Source organism: Ambystoma mexicanum, chromosome 11, assembly GCF_040938575.1.
Source record: "Ambystoma mexicanum isolate Mex_15411 chromosome 11, UKY_AmexF1_1, whole genome shotgun sequence".
In the NCBI taxonomy this organism is placed as follows: domain Eukaryota; kingdom Metazoa; phylum Chordata; class Amphibia; order Caudata; family Ambystomatidae; genus Ambystoma; species Ambystoma mexicanum.
In genome coordinates, this window is record NC_090934.1 from 1,248,824,152 (window position 1) to 1,248,844,755 (window position 20,604).

Below are 20,604 nucleotides of genomic sequence, written 5' to 3' on the forward strand. Positions count from 1 at the left end.
GAAAGGACATAAGCATGACCACAAGCTGTGCATCGAACGGGTGTACTGGAGTGTTAAACCCTGCGCATAATCAATATATAGCACGTCACGTGAGCATTCCATGGCCTTTTGCAGGCACCTGTAGTCTTGCGCCTCACTGTGGTCCCTAAAGTACTCATTGGCTTGCAATATGCAATTTCTGGAAATATGTGGATAATTGATCCCATATATACACTGTACCTTGGATACAGAATGTAATTATGTTTGTTACCATTTTAATCACTGTCATATCTCTCTACTATGATATCACCCTGTGACAAAAGGGATCTATAGACATACGAACGACACAGAACCATGGTGCGTTTTACTTTCAATGCTTGCATGAGAAAAATAAAATATTTCCTTAGCTAACTAGGAAACAAAGCTTTTAATATTGTCCCTTTATTGGTGCAGAATAAGTCTGATTGAAACTGCACGAATGCAAAGCTGGAAGTCTGCTTAACAATGTGTATTTGTTCTTAAAAAAAGCACATAATTTTTAATCCTAGTCTAGTGCATTTCCCTTGAAGTGCCGCTTTGGTGAAATCACCTAAGTGTCTACATTTCTCCCAACATAGGGCAAATGTAAGCGGGAGGGCTAACAGAAAGTACTTTGCAAGTGTAAGTGCACTTTCACTGCTGCGCGCTGACACAGCTTTCCTCTGATGTTTTCCTCCACACACTGTTGCTGAAGTCTGCTAGCACACAGACTCCGGCTGATGCCGGGCCCAACACATACGTCTGCCGAAATGACCCCTTAAATATCCTCCTACTGAAGTGTGGCATCAAACATTCTTTCACACAGGCCCTTTCTGATGCATAGCCTCACGGAAACACTTGCTCAAGTATCAGCGCGGACTAACGGACTCGTCGTGTCCCTCGCCTTGTTCAGGTTATTTATGAAGAAAGAGCTTTCACAGAATACTTGTAAGTTGTGTGCCCACCCAACTTCTTCGGAGGTCTGGTAACATAGACTCCTTGAGCACTCACCTCATCCTCTGGTTATGTGCCAAGTAAATGCTTTCGCAGAATCCTTGTGAATTGTGCACCCACCCAGACTTATTCTGAGGTCTGGTCTAACGCAGAGTCCTTTTAGGCTCTGCACTCACACAGCCCACTTGTCTGGCTGCTTGCTGAGGTTTGGATCCAAACTGACTGTTGCTGATATCAAGCCTTTCACCTGTGGCTGCTAAAGTCTATTCTGGTGAAGAAACATGCCAATTCTACACCCTGAGTGAGACGTTTGATGGATACCCACCAATCCGTGCCATTGTGATGTGAGCGATTATTGCCGGAACTTGTCCAAAGTTGTTCTCTGCATGCCCCTCAATCCCGTTCCTCTATGCCCATGGTCTTGCCTCCTCTCTTTATTCCTCTCTTGCCCTCCACCTCTTTTGGTGTCTGCAGAGTAGCGAGCAGCAACTGCAGGGCTGGATTATCCTTTGGGCTGTGTAGATGTTGATGCATGTCTAAACAACAAAACTAAAGACTGAAAGAGGACTTCCCTCCACTTTTACCATGTGTTCACAGTACACTTAGCCTATTGTATGCAAATTTAAAACTGATTGCCCCAACTTGACACCTGGTACATTGGCTGTGGGCAAAACCGGCTACTTAATTACCCTGAAGCCTCTTTAACAGGCCTCGCTTTCTGAGGACTTTGCCCTTTGACTGCGGGCAATTAAGAGGTGGCACTGCCCAAAGCTGCAGAAACATTCAGTTTTTGTTATACAGACATGCATTTTACTCCTCCCCGCCCCCAACACGATGCAAAAGGAGCACCTGCTTTTGGCAGACCCTTGGTCTCCTTGCAGCACCTGTCCTTACCATCCTTGTTCATGCCTGATTGCAGACACTTCTTCAGCCTGCAGGCCTGGCACTGGTTTCTGTGAGCTTTATCCACTGGGCACAGCCCTGTCCCAGCCTGGCACCTGAGGGCAAAGCAAAGGTTCTTATTGGAATACTTGTGTCCAGGTTATGAAGTGTGACAAACAAGACAAGCCAATGGGCAGGGATGGGAAACCTGAAAAGATGGGAGGCTGCAGGAGGTCAGCTTGAAAGAGCGCTTGGAAGAGAGGAAAGGGATTACAAAGGCAATCAGGTGATGCGGTCAGGCTCCAGCATATTCAGTCTTGTCTTTATTTCTTTTAATGGGGCGCCCCATACACCCATTACCCCACTGTACACCACATATGGAAGGGAGTATGGGCCTTTGATGAAAATGAAGCCAAAGGAACTTACTACTCAATTATTCTAGTTGATGAAACCTCAGAAGTATACAATGTCATCAAGTGCTAAACTTCCAATGACAGAATTGATCTAAAATTATGGTTCTGTCTCTTGGCTGGAGCACAAAGAGCAGCACATACTCGCAGGAGAAATGTAAAATAACGTTTCTCCTGCCTATATCCACTTGGAGAGCTTACAGGAGAGTGTTAGGGGCACAATAAGGGGGTAGTTAGAGGGGGCCAAGGCGGTTAGGAAGTCCAGTGGCAAAAGCAGCAGAGAAAGACTGAGAAACTGGATGAGCGAACTGATGGAAGTTGTGGGCAGTGGGGGGTCCCAATTTGTTTTGTGGGGGTCTCCTTTCATTGTAAAATCTATTTTGTTTTTACTATTGTCTCTGTTGTTTTTGTGTTTATAGAGAAAAGTTTATGGTACATGCTGGTGCTATTTGTATGTTTTGTCGTTTGTTGTAGCTCAGGGGCAACGCGTTTGTCTATGAAGCAAGACAACGCAGAGCGTCAAGAGTTCAAATCCCAGTCCCACGCTTAGAGGCCGGTATCTGGCATAGAGCACGATTTAAAAGCTCAATTTAAGTTTTTTAAAAAAAATTGTAAATTCCGGTTGGGTAGGGGGAAAAGAAAGGTTTGCAATACTTTTTCAGAACTAAATTAATGACCACATATTGAAGATGTCTTCCCATTTCAAGGAATTGACATAGCCATTTCGATCGGAACTCCCACAAGTAAAAGAACAAGATACTGGAGGATAACAACCACTCCTCCCCCACCGACCATGAATGGCAGTGCTCCAACTGGTCCCCGGCCAATGGCTAAAGGGGAGTTATGTTATTCAGTATTTATACTGCACCCAGCACCACCGTAGTGGTATTACAGTGCTTGACCTTGTCATAGAAGTGGCGTATTGTGACCCCTCCATGGTGTCGTCAGACTTTGGACTGAGTTTATATTAGAAGAAGGGTTGCGAGGACATGAGGTGATAGGGAAGTGGGTTAGCCAGTAGACAAACAAATTTGAGGGGGAAACTGCATACGATATTGATGAGGTATCGTGGTTTTGTTGGCTGGGATGATTGTTTCTTTACTGACATTAGCTATTGGTAAGCGTGAGAGAAAGCTTCAGGAATGGCAGTATCCAGATGAGACGATACGCCATGCAAAATATGGTTGGTGTGTGGTTGTGCTATGGACTTGAGAGGTGCTCAAGTGGGTCCTAGTGTGGAATTTTTCAAATGCTTAGTTTATAAAGAAAAAAAAAACACTTTCCGTAACAAAGGAGAGAACTGGGTTTGCAAGGCCACACAGATGTCTTGCCACCAAAAGTTGGTCGTGTATAGACGAATGTGTGGAAAAAACAAGAGAGAAGTAATAGGGTGGGGAAGAAAGAGGGACAATAAAGTTATGTTCAATAATATGTTCCCAAGCTGAGAGCTGGTTGTAATTCACCACAATTTTAAGGTGGCTGATGTCTACAGTGAAGGATTGTAATGTCCTTATAATGAGGGATTGCATTACAGTTTGAGAGTTTCTAAGCGTAAGGAGAGATTATCTGTAGAAAATATTTGTAAACTCCACCCTTTAGGTGAAGATATGGTATAATGGTGCATTGTCACAGCAGTGCTTAAGTAATTCATCTTTGAATACACAGATGGGGCAACTATTCCATCACTCCAGCAGCTTCCCTCCCCCGATTTGTGAGGTTATTGCTTTTAAAGCGTACCCAGAAACATGTTTGTTTTATGATGCTTGGTCTAGTGAAAATGTTGTGGCCTATCTCACGGTATAAAAGAGAATAGCAGAATATTTTCCAGTGTATATAACTTGAGTCAGTGTCTACGGTACTTGTGCCATACTTGCTGGCAGAAGGCCCATCTTGTTGAAGGTCATGTTGGCTGTAGCGGGGTGGCCCCAGTGGAGACGCTTTGACTTATGGTTCCATTAACGCTTCTATTTCCCCATCCACCCCAGCTCCTCTGCTGCCCTGCAACCTTACCTGGAATCCTCTAGGTGTGTCCCCTACGTACAGCGCTCGGCTGCTCCCAGATAGTTTTGGTTTTATGAGTCCCGTGAATTCAAAGATATTCTGCAAAAGGGACTGACTTTCATAATATCGGTGTTAGCAATACAGAACTTACTTTGTTAAGTTTTGCAGTACTTTCTGGCTGCTCATGGCCCCATGTTTTGAGATGATTGTCCTAAAAAGGACTGAGGGAAGACTTCATAATCTCAGATGTGATTTTTAGATAGGTGCTGTCTTGCGGTGCAGTTGTCTGGCAGGGGAGGCTTTGTTAAGCGAGAAGTTTAGGCCTAGTGTGCTTTGGTGTGGTGCAATTGGCAGGATGTGCTCATGGTTAGGGAAAAGCTGTAGTGTAGGATCTATGCGTGCCCCCTGGAATGAGGAATCCAGGGGCACCATTCCTGGTGTCACCACCTGACCACAATTAACAATTGTGCTCAAAGCATCATGTGTGATATGTGCCACAGGGGATTTGGAGGCGTAGAAAAGAGTTGAGGTCTTGTTCTAAGTCGTCTTTCTTTTTACATCATCATCATCATACAAACTTTATTCGGCCATGAGACCATCAAAGTAAATCCTAGCACATACACTTAATAAACAAAATCATATTACACCACATCATGCCAAAAATAAAAGAAATAAGAGGGGGGGAAGCACCAGTGAGAAAAACCAACCCCTTTACAAATTACGCCAAGTCAAAAAGGTCCATTCACAGTAGTCCCCAGTTAGAGTCGTCCCAGAGGAATAAGGTTCTCACCAGTTATGGGTGTGTTAAATCGGGTGGCTTCAAATCGACCATTGGGCCTGGCTGGAGGTACTGACTGATTGAGGTCGCACCCTTGGCCGACCAACCATCCCACACAGATCTTCCCAAGACCCCTTTGGCCACTCTCCAGTCCCAGAAGATCAATTTAACTATGTCATAGGAATTCGAGCCAATGTTTCGAATTCTGGAGCATCCCACCCTAGATTCTCTTGATACAAACGCACAACCTTTCACGGTCCGCAACCAGTGAAAGCACTTGTTCAATAGGGCATCCCTTGGTTTCTTCGTGCTCTCTGCCAATTTTGGTACCCCATGTACGTAAACTATGGTTGTCTTTATTGGTTGCTTTGAACAGTTGAGCATTGCTTATTGGAAACCCTATTGTTACTGTGACAGCAGCTTCTTACTGTCCTTACTGAAAATGAAAAACATCTGTGAAATGGGGAGCCCTGGTGTTATTTATCTTTAACCTCTGGCACTGGAATGCAGCTATCCCCCATGATAAAATTTGGTCTCGCTGCACAAATAATGTCTCTCTCGTATACTCTCCGGGCTACCTCTCTGCACCCACCCACATGCCTGCCCAACCTGGGTGACTAACCTTCATACTGGCTAAGTGCACACACACACTCTATGTCTCTCTGACAAATGTTACCATGCCTGGACTTCAGTCCCCCAAGGGCGTTTAACCTACAGCTTGTTGAGACCATACCAATGGTGGAAGGCGTTATACAAATACCCACCACATTACATTGCATTTAATGGTAACTCAGGTGGGACAATTGGCAAAATTCTGAATTGCTCAGGGCTGCTGGTTGAGCCTCCCTGTCTGATCTAGTTTGCAATTTGAATGGGGAATGTTGACTGCCACATTTAGGGAAAATATCAATTTTCCTTTTAGTTGGCATATACCTATCAGGAGGCCTGTGACTGCCGACCAAAGCAATGGGCCTACTAAAATGCAGGAAACCCTAATGAGAAAGCGCTGTGCAGGTAATGAATGAGATGCCGTCTAGTGGTTACGTCTTCCGCTGTGGAGCAAGGAAAAGGGAGGAGAATTATGGGAAAATCTCGGGCTTGCTCACCTGTAGATTAATTTCCTCCGGACGCTCCTCTTGAAGAACCCGCTGCAGCCGTTGCAGGCGTAAATGCCGTAGTGTTTCCCGCTGCTGCTGTCCCCGCACACCTTGCACATCAGCACAGGGCTGAGGGCCTTGCCTGGAACCGGACTGAGGGCTGGAGAAAGAGAGAAGTCACACCATGAGAACAGAGCAAGTGTGAATGATGAAACAAGGGCATTGATTTCTGTATTTTGTATTTATTTAAAAAAACGGGATGTCAATTTCCTACAGAAATGACTTACAATGAGACATTTACAGATGGAGGAGGCATTCCCACAAAGGGTGCCTGTACAAGGATGAGCCAGTTTATGATGGTGTAAAAAAGTGGGACATGCACCAGGAACAAAATAACACAAACAGAAACAAATATAGAAGAAAGAAGGTGATTTACACAAGTAACCTTAACCTAAACGTACAAGTGCTTTAAACTAAAGAGGAGTACTAATTAAATATACAAAGTTACATTATTAAGCGTCACTGGAGGCAGTCTCGAGGTCAGTTAGGGAGGATGGGGGGAGGGCAGGGGGAACTCCCTCTTTAGCAAGTAATTGAAGTTTAAGCCGAGCTTTGAAGAGATCAACCTTTGGGGTGGCTTTGATTGTTATGGGCAGTGGGTTCCAGTGGAGTGGAGAGTAAGAGCAGAAACGAGGAGGCATCAGGATTTATGAGTGAAGCCCAGAGAAAACCAAGAAAAGGCAAGATTCTTTTCACTAGGTTAAACGAACAAATGCCCATCCCACAACAAATACACACATTATAGAATAAATAATGATTGAATGGATGACACAGAAGGAAAAACATTGACTGCATGTATCTTATTTCAAAGGCAGCATGGAGTCTACACAATGTAATAGAAACTGTGTAGCAATTATAGGTATTGAACGTGTTATGTCGTTGGTTTCTCCAAAGCTTTGGATACCCCCGGCGGGCTCATAGTACGCGACTCCACGATCAAGCCGAAGCGCTCTCAAGCTTCGAAGGTGGAGATTTATTAGCACAGTACAAAAGCATAGTAACATAACATAGCACAACTACTGCCATGTTCATGGTATCTTGGTGCTTAATTTATTATACAAGATTGTGATTTATACATAGCGTTTCATGCAGTTCTGCTTCTAAGTGTTGGGCGTGGTGCTGGCTGTGCCAATATGTCAGTAATCTAATCCCCACGAAAGAAGATACTCCTGTTGGCTATAATGGCAATAAGAAAATGCCATGCCATTGTTAGAAAACATGTCCATATTGGCTGCCTCAATGTATTTTTGTATTGGTATTTTACTAAATTTATACACAGAAATTAGTTTTAGTCAAGTAAACAAATGATTGCTGGGGGGAGAAAGAAAATGCTGCTTAAATTACATACGGAAAATGAAGCAAGATGGGGCAAAACTAAGTGGAAGAGGTAACTAGTCCCAATGTTATGGAGCTAAAAGTGAAAAAGAGTGGACAGGGGGTTTAAGGACTGCAAGAAGGAAATGAGATTGAGAACGTAGAGAATAAGATGGTCTGTAGAGAGTGACAAATAAGGAGTGACGGGGAAAGGAGCAAGACTTGGGTGCACTTAAAGACAATAAAGAGAAAGTGAAAAAGATGGCAGGAAAGAGAAACAAGGGAAAAATGTATAGACTCACAAGAAGACAGAAGGAGACACAAATAAAGGAATTCTAAACAGAGTGAAGGGAGCGAGTTGGTGGGCAGGGAGACCAATCAAGGAAGCAGAACAATAGTCGGGAAGGGAGAATATCAAAGAAGAAAGGGGAAAAGAGAGGAAGTTAAAGGGGAGGAACACAAGAATGGAGGAGCATATGAAGGACTAGAGAAGCAGGGAATAAACAGGACTTCCATTTTAGAAGAATTAAAATAAAAGCTAATGGGTGATCGTCCAAGACTAGATCAGAAGAAGGCAAGCGGAAAGAAAACAAATTGATTTCATCCGAAAAGCAAGAAAATGAAAGAAATATCTGGGAGTCGTTTGCGTAAAAATGACATGAGACCAAAGGAAGAAATTATGGCAGACAGGGGGGTAGTATAAGTTGAGGAACTCCAAATTAGAGTGGAGGATTGTTGGCCAAATACTTTAATATTTGTTTTCCTATTTCCCTGAATAACTGAAAAGGCGCAAAACCAATGCAAGTGCATAAAGATGCTAATGCATCGGTGTAAAAATCTTCCACCCAAACAACTGTGTAGTTTCTCACACTCACTATATTGGGAGACTAACTTCAATTAAAAAGCTGTAATCCAAGTGAAAGGTCATTAGTAGGAACTTGCGTTGAATGTGTTTAGCCGTGTGTGGGTAGAGTTAGATGCTTAGCCTGGGCATAGGTGGCTCAGAGATTCTTATCCTTAAGTCAGGCACCTGGGTGGGGGACGCTTACTTTGGAGTCCGACCCATGACTGTAAAATGCTTATCTTTGGGACACATGGGTGACTTTACGCAAAGACTTTTCTAACTGGTGTGAGGGAAGTCACTGGCCTGGTAGATGCTTTGCACAAGACTAGTGGTTGCATGGTTTTTCTCAGCCTGGAGACACACGAGTGGCTGGCAGAACCTAGGCCTGGGTAAGGTTGGGTGGCTGGGATGTGGGTTTTTAGCCTACGGGAAGGACTCTTTAGTTGGGATGCTTGGCTGGGGAATAGGTAGGTGACTGTGAATGCCTATCCTGTGGCCTGGTAGTCAGGAATCTTAGCCTAGGAAGAATTAGATGACTTTGCTGGGATGGTGATTATATTGGAAATGGGCATGTGACCTGAGATTTGTAGAACGCATGTTATTGGACAGGGTTATACTTAATTTCCTGAATGTTGGGCGACTGTGCTAGTAGTGCTTTTGCTGAGGACACATGGTTGCAGAGATGGGTATTAGTTTTGATGGGAGATGCTTATGCTGCCAGATACCAAGCTTGGGGAAAAAGCTGACTTGAAAAACGTGTTTTAGGGTGAACTGCGTGGCTGTGCTGTGGGCATTTCAGCACTGATGCTTGCAGCTACTATGTTGAGGATGTTGAGCCTTGGGGTAATGGTGTGTTTGTGGGATGCTTTGTCTTGGTTCAGGCACATGACTGAGCTGGGGGATGCTAGGCTTGTGGGTTTGAGAATGGTGACTGGCTGGACTGGTTAGCAAGGCTCATTGAACATGGACCTAAGGACATGCTGGTGGATGCTTTGCATGTGGGCAGAAGGAAAACTGCACTGGGCAGTGGTTTTTCCATGTGACGGGCAGGTTGCTTTCCAAGAGGCTGCTGAGCCTGGGGACAGACAAATGGCTGTTCTGTGTGATGCTTAGCTTTTAGACAGCTAATTCATTTCATGGGGTGCTTAATCTGGTGGCACAGCAGCTCTGGAATAGGCAAGTGGATGTCCTGGGGGATGCTTAGCCTGTGGCCAGGTAGGTGTATATGCTGGGAGATGCTAGGCCTGGGTACCAGTGAATGGCTGTGCCGGTCTATGCTTAGCCAGTGGTATAGTGATTGCATGCGTTGTGCTTCACTTTACTGGAACAAGGAGGTAGTTATTGCCTGGAATGCTTACCCTGAGGACACATGGGTAATGAGGCTGGAGCTGCCTCGGCTGGGTGTACTTGGACGTATAGGGCGGGAATGTTGAGCCTTCCAGGTGGTTAGTCTGGAAAGTGTATTTATTTCCAGTTACTTCCGCAGCTGCGCATTAGCAGTCCAGATTTTCTTTAGCGTAGATATGGTTGTGTTGCAGAGTTCTGAGACCGAAAGTGTGACAAAGAGCTGAGGTGGGCAACCTGCACCCAATACTGGATCTAAATTTACCCTGTCCACTGTTAGGGATGTTATAAGTATTGCACTCAGTGTTTAGAACTCTGCGTAATCATCTGGAGGGTGCCACCCTCCTAATATCTGCTTCCCCCCTGCATGCCAAATTCCTTACTCATTTTCCGAGGATCAGCCTCTTCATTGGAGAGTGCAGAGGTTGAGAAACTCTTTTCACTTGTTGGTGAGGTCTGGTATGCCAGAGGTCTGGGGGTTACTACGAGCTTGCCTGTTCAGCTCCCAGGACCCAAAAACCCTTCCCCCAGAACAAATGGAGGACTCAGCCAAGGGCAAGTTAGACTGCCGTTTATTACAAACACCGACAGGGATCATACAGGACATTAAAAAATCTCAAGATTCACAGCTCCCAAACACGTGTCAAGCCTTTTTGTTGCAGAGTGTCGTCAAAACATGGGCCCTTCCCCGAAAAACCTATCCCACTTTCTGGTTAGGTGATCGTAGTGGTATACAGTATAGATTGCCCCTATGGATCTTAATTAATTGGCCCTCTCATGTCAGGTGGCTGACCTGCCCCTTCCCCAAGAAACTATCTATTACATTGTTGCAGGGTCACAGGATTACCATTTGTCCTTGCCCTCTGCCATCCACCCCGGGATTTCTGTCCCCTGATTGGCTGGAACTGCTCTCCCCATGCCTGGGACTCAGCTCTGTTCTCAGCGCTCTGTGCACCTTTTCAAGGTGATGAGAATGACTATGTGAACCAAATGTATCTGTTAGCAATACCACTTTTGCCTGTGAAAGTGCTCTCCATGTTGTAACGTTGTTAACTTGTTCATGTTTCACTTCATGCCTGTGTTGCTGAGACCTGTTCGTCCTACCACCGCGGGTGAATACCCATTGTCTAGCTCAGTCGCATCACGTGGTTGGGGACCACAAAATCAAGCTTTACTGGTCTGTAATTTACGAGGATTTATTCTGTTTTTCCACAGGTGGGCCCTTGTCGTTTTAGGTTTAGAATGAGCTGCTTGTCTCTGACCTTGGCTGCAAGCTCTGGGCTTTCTGTTCTGTGCAGCCTGGTTCTGCTTCCCCATTTCTCTCGTCCTACGGCTTGTGGCCTTATGTGATCCTTGTTATACTCATACTATAATTTCTACACATCTATATCGTGCTATGTTTCGTATAGGTAAGTCGTCTTTGGTCCTTCCAGGTTCCTTATGTGGTCCTGGAGTTCCATAAGGTTAGTTGCCAGAAGCATCTGCAAGCTTTCCCTGCATCTCTTCATTGCCTTGCTTTCAGCGTTTCTGCACTTGGCTAATGAGAAAAATAATAAAAGATTTTGACAGTATGTATATGTATCTGGCATCTATCTACAGAACTGTGAAAGCATATTCTTCGTGTATACGAGTGTGTGTTTGTGTAACATTGTGCATGGTTGTGAGTGTACTTCATAACTAACATGACTATGTCGTGGTGCCACTAATGACGTCAGCACAGTGGTTTCTCGGCCTTAGTCAACATCATCCTTCGAGGCATTTGGGTCCATGACCAATGTTGAAGCACCTGCATCCATAAAGACATTCACTGGATATGGTTTGAATGGCTGTCTGAGAGAATATCTTTCTGCATACGTGTCAGTCACTGGTCCTCCTGGGGCCTGGCCGAATAGTAAATGACTGTGCGTTTCTGACTCTTCTGGCCGTCATGTTCATGGGGACGAGGAGGGGCATTCCAGTGACCCTCTATCCACACGAGACCTCAGCAAAATCGCCTCAGAGTGGGCAGGGACAATGGGTATGCCGGGCCAGACTTGGCTCTCGGTCTGGTGTGGTTGTTCTTTTTGTGGAAGACCTTCACTGGCATCAACACCCTCTAATTTGAGAAGATTCCCTTAAAAATTAAACTACTTTACCAAATGATAGTGGCCCCTGAAGTCCACACGCCCCACACTACCAACACCTGCATTTATTCTGCAGTGCGCAACCATTTTGCCTCATCCCTTTCAATGCACTTCGATCCCTCTGAAAATGCACACATGCAAATCCCACCGAAATGTAAAGAACAGAAAAGAAGCATCTTCAAATTTACAATAAAAGGTAAACATTTAAATTAACAACTTGGGGCATACAAATGAACACAAGGTGGAGTAAAAAACATAAATAAGGGATAGGTGAGATCAGAAGGAGTAAAAGGGGGTAACTGATGCCCTCTCCCCACCTTCGCCCCCCAAAAAACAAAAAACAAATCCCAAAATCGTGAAATGGCTGGAGGTGAAATGCCCCAAAAATATTGTAATTGGGATGACTCTCATTAAGGTGCAACAATATACGAATAGGGCAAAACTGCATTAGCACACGTTTGGTGGGCAGCGGTGCTAACTTTTCGTTGTTCCCGGGATCGTAGGGGTTGAAGCTTATGGCGCAAGGATTGACCTAGGGTCATTGGAAGGGACATCACAGACACATTCCTATCTGCGGTGAATTGGCTAAACCTTGTTTCATTTAATGACAAGCTCCTTTCCACAAAAACTAAAAAGTGAAGGCTAGAAGATTTTAAATGCATTCTAACCACTAGCATTGCACTGCGCAACCTTTAAGGCTTAGGTTGAAATGACCTAAAAAAAATGGTCGCATTGACCAAAAGTTCTAAACATGCTACCACCAAAGGTTCGAACACCAAAAGTTTGAACCTTTGGTGGTAGCACTGAAAAAATAAAACAGGGGCTGCTGGGGTGTCCCACGCATCGCCCCGCTCACTATACTTCATGGTATAGTGAGCGGGGGTTGCGGGGACACCCCTGCAGCCTTCCGTTTTAAAAAGAAAAGAAAAGAAAAGGACCCTGTAGCATCGGTTCCCGATCACGGAAGTGAAAGGGAACTGGCGCTGCACGGAACCAGCGTGAAGATGAAGGTAAGTGGGGTTTGTTTATGTTGGGGGTGTGGGTGGGGATGTGCTGAGGGTGTGGGTGGGGGGTGTGTTGTGGGTGTGTTGTGTGGGTGTGAGAATATATGTGTGTTCGCATTAGAAAGGTGAAAACTTTTGGTAGTTTGCACCCTTCTCATGCGAACGATTTGCCCACGGTACTTTCAGCCGCGGGCAAATCACTCGGATTCAACCTTAAATACCACACATTGGTGGCGGGGCAAGAATGGTTTGCAACTGGCTGGTCCGCTTCGTTAATGGGGCAGACAGGACAAGAAATTATGGCATGGAAGGCTGCCAGGGCAATGATAGTGCCCAGGATTAGTTCACAGGCTGGCAGCCATTGCTGTTGTACTACAAAAAGCCATTCCAAATGTAAGAAGTGACACTATACAAATCTTGGTTACATTGCACTACTTTTAAATTTGCTCTGCTTTCCCGTCCAGAATTGCATTTGTCCTATATCAATCCTTATTTTTCACCAATACTCAAGGAGGTGGATCCGCTAAATAGGTTGTTTCAGTGCTTTAAATGAGCCAGACCTACCCGGCCCTGAGTACCTGCACTTCTTATTTTTGAGCATTTCAGTACCTGCACTTCTCAACGCCTGAAAGAGAGTACCGGTACTCAACTATGTTGTGAGGTGAAAATTAAAGCTATTAATTTCACTTTCTCGCACCTTAAAGGACTAGCCTTTGCTGGTGAAAGCAGTGCCCTCTCCCTCCTCCTCTCTCCACCCGCTGTGCTCATAATGTCCCCTTCAGGGCCCGCCCCCAGAACAAAAGGTGAGATAAACACTGTTTCACTAAGTGGGCTTCACCTTTTGCCATTGGTGTCCGTTCATGGAGTAGGGATTGATTTGGAAAGCCTGGGAAATTACTTTTTTAAGTTGTTTCTTTGTTATTAGCAGTGCCCATTCTAATATGTAAATGTTTAAGTAATTGGAGTTGTGATGGAACATTTTCCACTGAAAACTAGCACACAGATCCATTTACCTACGGAATTTCTTATTAGGCAATGAAAGCGAGCAATAATAAAACTCCCCTTCTAAAGCTTAGTTTAGATTGTTGTAGGGGGGTGAGAGAAAATAACCAAAAAGGAGACCATTTGTTTTTATTTCAGAAAATGCCAATTAAATGTTGTACAAAGAAGCCTGTGGCGTTTTCCTTGTAAGAGCTAGGAACAAATGGTTTGCTGTGCTGGATTCGCCATTTTCCAGCCTTTCAAGAACAGATTGAGTGGAAACCAAAATAACATATTTTGATATGCTAATCAGTCCAATAGGACATTTGTGGACGGAATTTTAGAAAAGGGTAGGAAAGCTGAATGGGAAGCCAGAAAGGCATACATTTCTGAAAAGTAGACAATATTCCAAGTTTAGGAAGGGTTGATTTGCGCAGGTCAGCTAACAACTATGTAGGGAAAGATTTCATAGTTTGGGGGGAAATCGGGAAAAACCCCACAATTTCTGCATATTTCACTCTGGTCACCCACCGAAACACTCAGCCAACAACGCATGGCCTACCTTCCCGCGTTCCCACAGGTTTTCCGACAATAACGGTACCTCACATGTGTGGGTGCACCTACCTGTGTGCAAAGAGAAAAGTCTAAAACACTGGTAACCCCAAGTCTTTTCACACAGCAGATTTTCAGGAATTTTGCTCATGTGGACAACCTACAGATTTGGGCCTAGGGTTTCGAAGCCATGAAGGAAAACAGGGAACCCCATGCATTTCTGAAAAGAAGACACCCGTGGGAATCCACAGAGGTCTGACTTGCGCGAATCGCCCCATAATTTATGACCCACAATCCCTGACAAAGTCTGAGATTTGGTGGAAAAAACACGATTTTCACTTTGTCTGGGATTGTGAGTAATACATTCTGGGGCGATTTGCGCAAGTCAGACCTCTGTGGATTCCCACTGGTGTCTTCTTTTCGGAAATGCATGGGGTACCCTGTTTTCCTTCATGGCTTCGACACCCTAGGCCCAAATCTGTAGGTTGTCTCCCCAAACCCTTTGTGGTTAGCAGTGGTTTAGCATTTTCCCTTTGTGCCCAGGTAGGTCCTATTGGACAAAAAAACGTCAAAATTGCCTGCCTCTCACAAAACGGCTGATTAGCATATCAAAATATGTTATTTTGGTTTCCACTCAATCTGTTCTTGAAAGGCTGGAAAATGGCGAATCCAGCACAGCAAACCATTTGTTCCTAGCTCTTACAAGGAAAACGCCACAGGCTTCTTTGTACAACATTTCAATTGGCATTTTCTGAAATAAAAACAAATGGTCTCCTTTTTGGTTATTTTCTCTCACCCCCCTACAGCAAACTAGGATTCCTGGGTGGCGTTACAACCGCCTACATGTGGGAAAAAAGGGGCCAACTTTGGCCGAGATATCTCATGCAACAAAGAAGTTACAAGGGATTGAATGGCGACATACCGAAATCACCAAAAAAGGCCTTGGCACTGGGGGGAAATACCCATGGCAGTTAAGGGGTTAAGACGGTAAAGCCCCAGAGGAGATATCATGTGTAAGGTAGCTCAGTTAGCTAATGCTCCAAATGCAGATTGTGCACAGGAATATGTAACACCTGTGTTCACTTCCTGGCTTAATCTTCCGTTGGGATAATAGGCAGAGTGAATGCATTCAGCTTACGATGCAACACAGCATTTTCCAGGTCAATTAGTTCAGAAAAGTGGTGGAAAACACTATTACTGTCGCTTTTTCTAAGTAGCCAGATTTTCGTGCATTTTCTGGGTGGAGTTCGGAAGCCGAGTGGACATACCAGGACCCCCTGTATTTCCCGCTCCACCAGACAAATGCGGCCTTACTGCCAGCATGGATTCTCATGCTGGAAATAAGGAAAGGAATTCCTCTGGGATCTGCTTGGAAATGAAACCTGGTAAAAGCGGGCAGAGTCCAGAGGAAGCCATTGTCAATTCTGCCAGCAATCGCTAAATGCGCACGTTATTTACACTCTTCCAAAGTGGAAAAGCAATGTAATTTCACCTGCCTTTTATGCTAAAATCTTCAATTCATTTTGTGGTGGAAAAGTAAAAACGTGCACCAATAGAAGTGGTCCACTCCATGCAGTTTACTTTGCGCCTTGATGCTTGGGGGTTTTACGTAATGCTACACATTTAATAAATAAATAAATACATTTAACATGACCCCAGATAAATGGCAATTCATGATCAGAATGAGTGAGCATGGCATGTCGCTGGTAAGAGGGTGTCCTGTGCTTCTTCAGTGCGTTGGCAAATACCCTTAATTGCCATCTCGCGTTAAGCAGGTGCTTAAACCCATCATTGTGGATTGCACAATAATAAGTTGACAGAGGTATTTCAAGTGGCCAATTTCGCTCTTTGGGTGACATTGTCAAAGTGGGAGAATTTTGCCCAGCATGTGCCACTTTCTCTGCTGAGTGAATTGTGCCCACCCTGAGGAAGAAGTGTGAAAAACCCACAAGGGCACTGTGCCCTGCTCTTTCTGCATTTGTCTTCCCCACAGGGCAACAGATGCTGACTCAGACATGGGTAAGTCTCGGGTAGCAAGCCTGTACTCTAGTTGATGTGGCAAAGGATTCCAGACTTCTGAGGCTGATAACATTAGTAGCATTGAGTTACATGCCACCTGACAGGTATGTGTGATAAAGTTGCAAAGCAGAGCTGTTAGTGGGCTAAAGCAGGAGGCAATGTCTGCCCATCCTCAAAGGGTACGTACAACCAAAAGTAACAGGCCCCTCCCCCTATCATGGCTGTAGGGGCCAGACTCCAAACCAGGGCAAGAATGCCCTCCAATCATCCATGCCCACAAGTAGGGTACCCCTCGTGCTCCAGGAACCCTGTTGAGCAACCTCTGTGCTTTCCAGGTGATACTAACGTTATTTAAAGCCAGAAGTCTAAAAGGTAATCGCTTAAATGTAGCGGAAATTAGCTCCTGGCATGATCAAAATGCCTTAACCAAGTGTGACATCATCCCCTTCATTTATAAGTAATATGTGTGTTGTCGCATTTCTTCATCCACTGAATTACTGTTAGAAACAAAGGCAAGAGTTGTCTCTTGTGTAGGCATTAGGAACGCAGTTGCCAGCCTCTGGCATATTATGCCCATGTTCTTCCAATATGGGTTAGCTGTTGCCCTCTTATGGCCAGGTAGAACCATCATGGCAGTGACTGGCAAATGCCTTTCCCCTGCAGACAGAAAAGCGGAAATAAGAGGCCAATTCAAGATATGGAGCAAATAGAAGTTAAGACAGACTGCAGCTGCCATTGCTGTGTTAGGGAGAATATGTAGAGTGTTCAAGCAAGGATGTATGTATTAAGCAAGTAAGCAGTGAGACAAGGGAGAGGCAAAGAAAGGCCAGAGGGGCTCTTTGAATAATGTAACAGGGCAGAAGACCCATGCTCTGCCCTCCTAGTAACATATGAGAGAATCAAATAGATCAGGCTTTGCAGCAAATGTTAAACGAGAAAGGAACAGAGTCCAGCTCTGCATTCAGAATAACAAAGGCAAAGAAAAGCTAGGCTCTGAAGCCAGCATGAGATGGAATAAGAGGGACCAGACTCATTGTGAGAGGCTGGCCCGGCCCTCGCAGGTGCGCTAGATGGGCAGCCCACATAGCGGGCTGCCCCTCTGGCTACCCCCCTGGGTCCACATACACCCCACCTACTAGGCATCCCCCGGGTCCGACACATTTGGCCGCGGACCATGGGAGTGCTTATAAGGGGGTGGGCTTGCCATCGCTCATCCTCCTTGTTTGCTGTACCCCGCTCCCCCGGAGGACAGTCAAAGCAGCAACATCACACACCTGGTCCCTCTACTCCCATAACCGGGCTTACTCAGAGGTACAAACAAGATTTCCTCTTTTTTAAAACTCCCATCCTTCCATTCCAAGAGACACACACGTCTCCTTGCCACACACAAAAAAGTAGCAACTTGCAGTTGGTAGAAAAGGCTGCAACTCCTTTATTTGGCAGGAATCCACTTACAGGTGATCTGCCTCTTAACGATCTAGCGTCCTAGCTGTGGCCCACTGGAAGTAATTGTTATTTCCTCTCTCTTACCATGAGCTCATAGTCAGATGATAAATCCAGAAATGGAACATACAAAGACATGTTCTTTGCTGCTGCATCCTTTAATTTTCTTCTGTTTTCTTTTCTTCTTTTCTCTTGTTTTATACAGTGATATTTGTAATTTAATACCTACTGCTATTTTAATTCTAATTTTGTGAAAAGTCGAGTTCTTTGACTAAAACACAATAAATAAAGAAATAAAACAAAGTCCCCAAGATGTCCTCTGTCCCCCCGAGATTTTATGTGTCTCCTACGCCCCTGCCCTCTCCCCCTTAAAAAGTCTGACGTGAAAAGTATCTTGTACATGTTTGTTGATATATGCTTTGAAAGCATTCAATAAAAAATGTATTTTGGAGAAGAAAAAAAAGCCTTTAAGAAAATTGAATTCAAGCAATTGGTGCCTTAATAAACAACGAATTATTCAGAAAAGTTACAATGCAGTGTTTCAAGCAAAAAAAAATAAACAAACCAGGCCTTTAGAGATTTCATTATACACTTGTTTTACTTGAGGTAACACTGTGTGACAGCAGGGGGAAGTGAAAGGGAAGTCTACATTGCTCTCCATCACAAAGCTGATGACTCTGCTTCTGTCTGCTCTCATCCAGGGGTCACAGCGGTTGCCAGACATTTCGTCGAAAAAAATTGGTCGACCAGACAAATGGTCGAACCAATTTGGTCGAAAACCAAATGGTCGAAATTTTTTTTTTTTTATTTTAACCCTTTTTTTTGGGGGGGGGGTCCCCCCCAACCCCCTTTTTTTCTCTAAAAACCCCTTTTTTAACTAAACGAAAACCCGAAAAATAAATATATAAATAAAAAAAAATTCGACCATTTGGTTTTCGACCAAATTGCGTCGAGCAAATTGCAGTCGACCAGTTTTTTTTCGACGAGTTGACTGGACACCGTCACAGCAAATAAAGAAAAAGTTAACTTAAAGAAGTATTCCAGGCTGGGAACTCCCCAGCCCCCCTCATCATTGGTCCCTCGGCTGCCATCACTGGGAGGGGGCTCAGCCGCTTCCGGATTTAACTGTTGGGAGCTAAGAAGCTCCAACCCACCCCAAGTAGTCAGCACCACTGTCAGGGCTGGACTGGGAACTAAAAGAGGCCCTGGAAATAATTACTTGGGACCAAAAGAGGCCCTGGAAATAAAGTTCAAAGTGGCCCCATATGAGACATTTTCAGCAAGCCCAATGCTTTTCCTATGAGAAGATTTGGAAATGCCACACAAAAGAGGCCCAGGGTGCAGAGGCCCACCAGGAAATCTCCAGAGTGCCCTATAGGACAGCCCACCCCTGACCACTGTTGGTGGGGATGGACAAACATGAAGGAACCCCACTGTAAGCCTAGTGATAGAGTTGTGTAGTACCCAGGGTGCTTGTGAGCTATGGGAGAAGAGGGGGGCACACCAGCATTGACACATGCACATTTGCATTAATGCTCGTGCAAAAGCAGTGCAAATTCATCTGCACGAGCCGGTTCCATGTGTTAATATCCCCGCAAAAATATCACCATACAAAAATATCGCCATATTTTTGTGGCGATATTAAGGCATGGCACCTGTGGGGGGGCACCCCTGCAACCACCCTATTATTTTAAAGGGAGTAGGGACACCCCCGCTGCCAATAACCCCAAATATTATCCCTACTCAAAATATCGCCTATGGCTGTTCCCGCGACCATATATAGGTGATATTTTTGGTGGGGATAATATTACCTGATACCCACGAGGTTCCATGTGTGTGAGCCATGATGCAACTGCTTATGCATCAAATACTATGTGCACTGCCACACTTTGTTGGTGCTGAAGCCCATAGTTTAGTCAAACAGGGGTAGGGTCACGGCACTGCTGAGCAGAGTCTACAACAGAAATGTGGAGTTGGAAAAATTGCAAATCCCTTGCCCGAGGTAAAGGTTACACCCTTACCCTGCTACCCAGACCGATTCACCTGTGACTTTTACTGTACCTGCCTGGCTGCTATCCGCGCTGCTGCTTAGCACAGAGTCCGTGGGGGAGGTTGTCATACTCGGCTTGCCAGGAAAGCCCGATTCTGCCCCCTCGCCTTTTCCGAACCCGTCTCCGAATAATTCGAATGGTCCCCCGAACGGAAGGCCCCTCCAGGGGGGTGTTTGTGCCCCGCTGTCGCATGCGGTGGTGTGCCGGTTACGAGTACTTCTCTTTCGGAAAAGGCGGGTTTGATCTGCGTCACAGGTTGGCGGGTCACTCGCTGAGGTGAAGCACGAAGCAAATGGGCGCCTTAAGCGCGCGCGCGGGGGGGAATTGTGGTCAGGGGAAGGTGGTTTGTTCTGTGGGCGCCCCTCGCATCGCCCTGTGGTGTCGCCGGTGTGTCCGTCCGGCCTGCCTCGCTGTGCTCCCCTCTGGCCTCCTCACTGCACCTGACTGGGCCCTGCCCGCTCCTCTCCTCAGGTTTTTCTAAGCGCGAGCTGGCAGATTAGTCTTTTGCGCTGTGCAAGCAGATGCCTCGCGCTCATCCTCTTAATTTTTACTGTTTTCAAAGGTGGATCAATCAACCAGGCGATGAAGAATTAACAAGGGGAGGGGGGGGGGAGGGGGGTGGAAGGGGGTTCATCGGCGATACGGCGACGGTAACACGACCCTGCCCTCGTGTGGTAAGAACTGCCTTTACCTGCCCTGCTGTGCACGACATTGCATTCAGGCCTGCCTGAACTTAATATTGCTTCCTCT

At 45.4% G+C, this 20,604-nt stretch overlaps 1 protein-coding gene across 2 annotated transcripts in view; it reads right to left on the bottom strand.

Annotated features, from left to right (window-relative positions):
• The window catches only part of NR2E3 (nuclear receptor subfamily 2 group E member 3), a 35,689-nt gene extending 15,360 nt beyond the window's left edge, over positions 1-20,329 (bottom strand). Inside the window, exons 1-3 of one of the 2 annotated variants that reach the window (XM_069624666.1) lie at positions 19,869-20,329; positions 6,129-6,279; positions 1,846-1,949 (exon numbers count right to left, since the gene is read on the bottom strand). In XM_069624666.1, the coding sequence (XP_069480767.1) occupies positions 1,846-1,949; positions 6,129-6,238 (214 nt within the window). In that variant the 5' untranslated portion in view covers positions 6,239-6,279; positions 19,869-20,329. Of the gene's footprint in view, positions 1-1,845; positions 1,950-6,128; positions 6,280-19,864 lie in introns of both variants that reach the window. The other variant, XM_069624665.1, reaches the window with a different exon arrangement.
• Between the last annotated feature and the right edge of the window lie 275 nt (positions 20,330-20,604).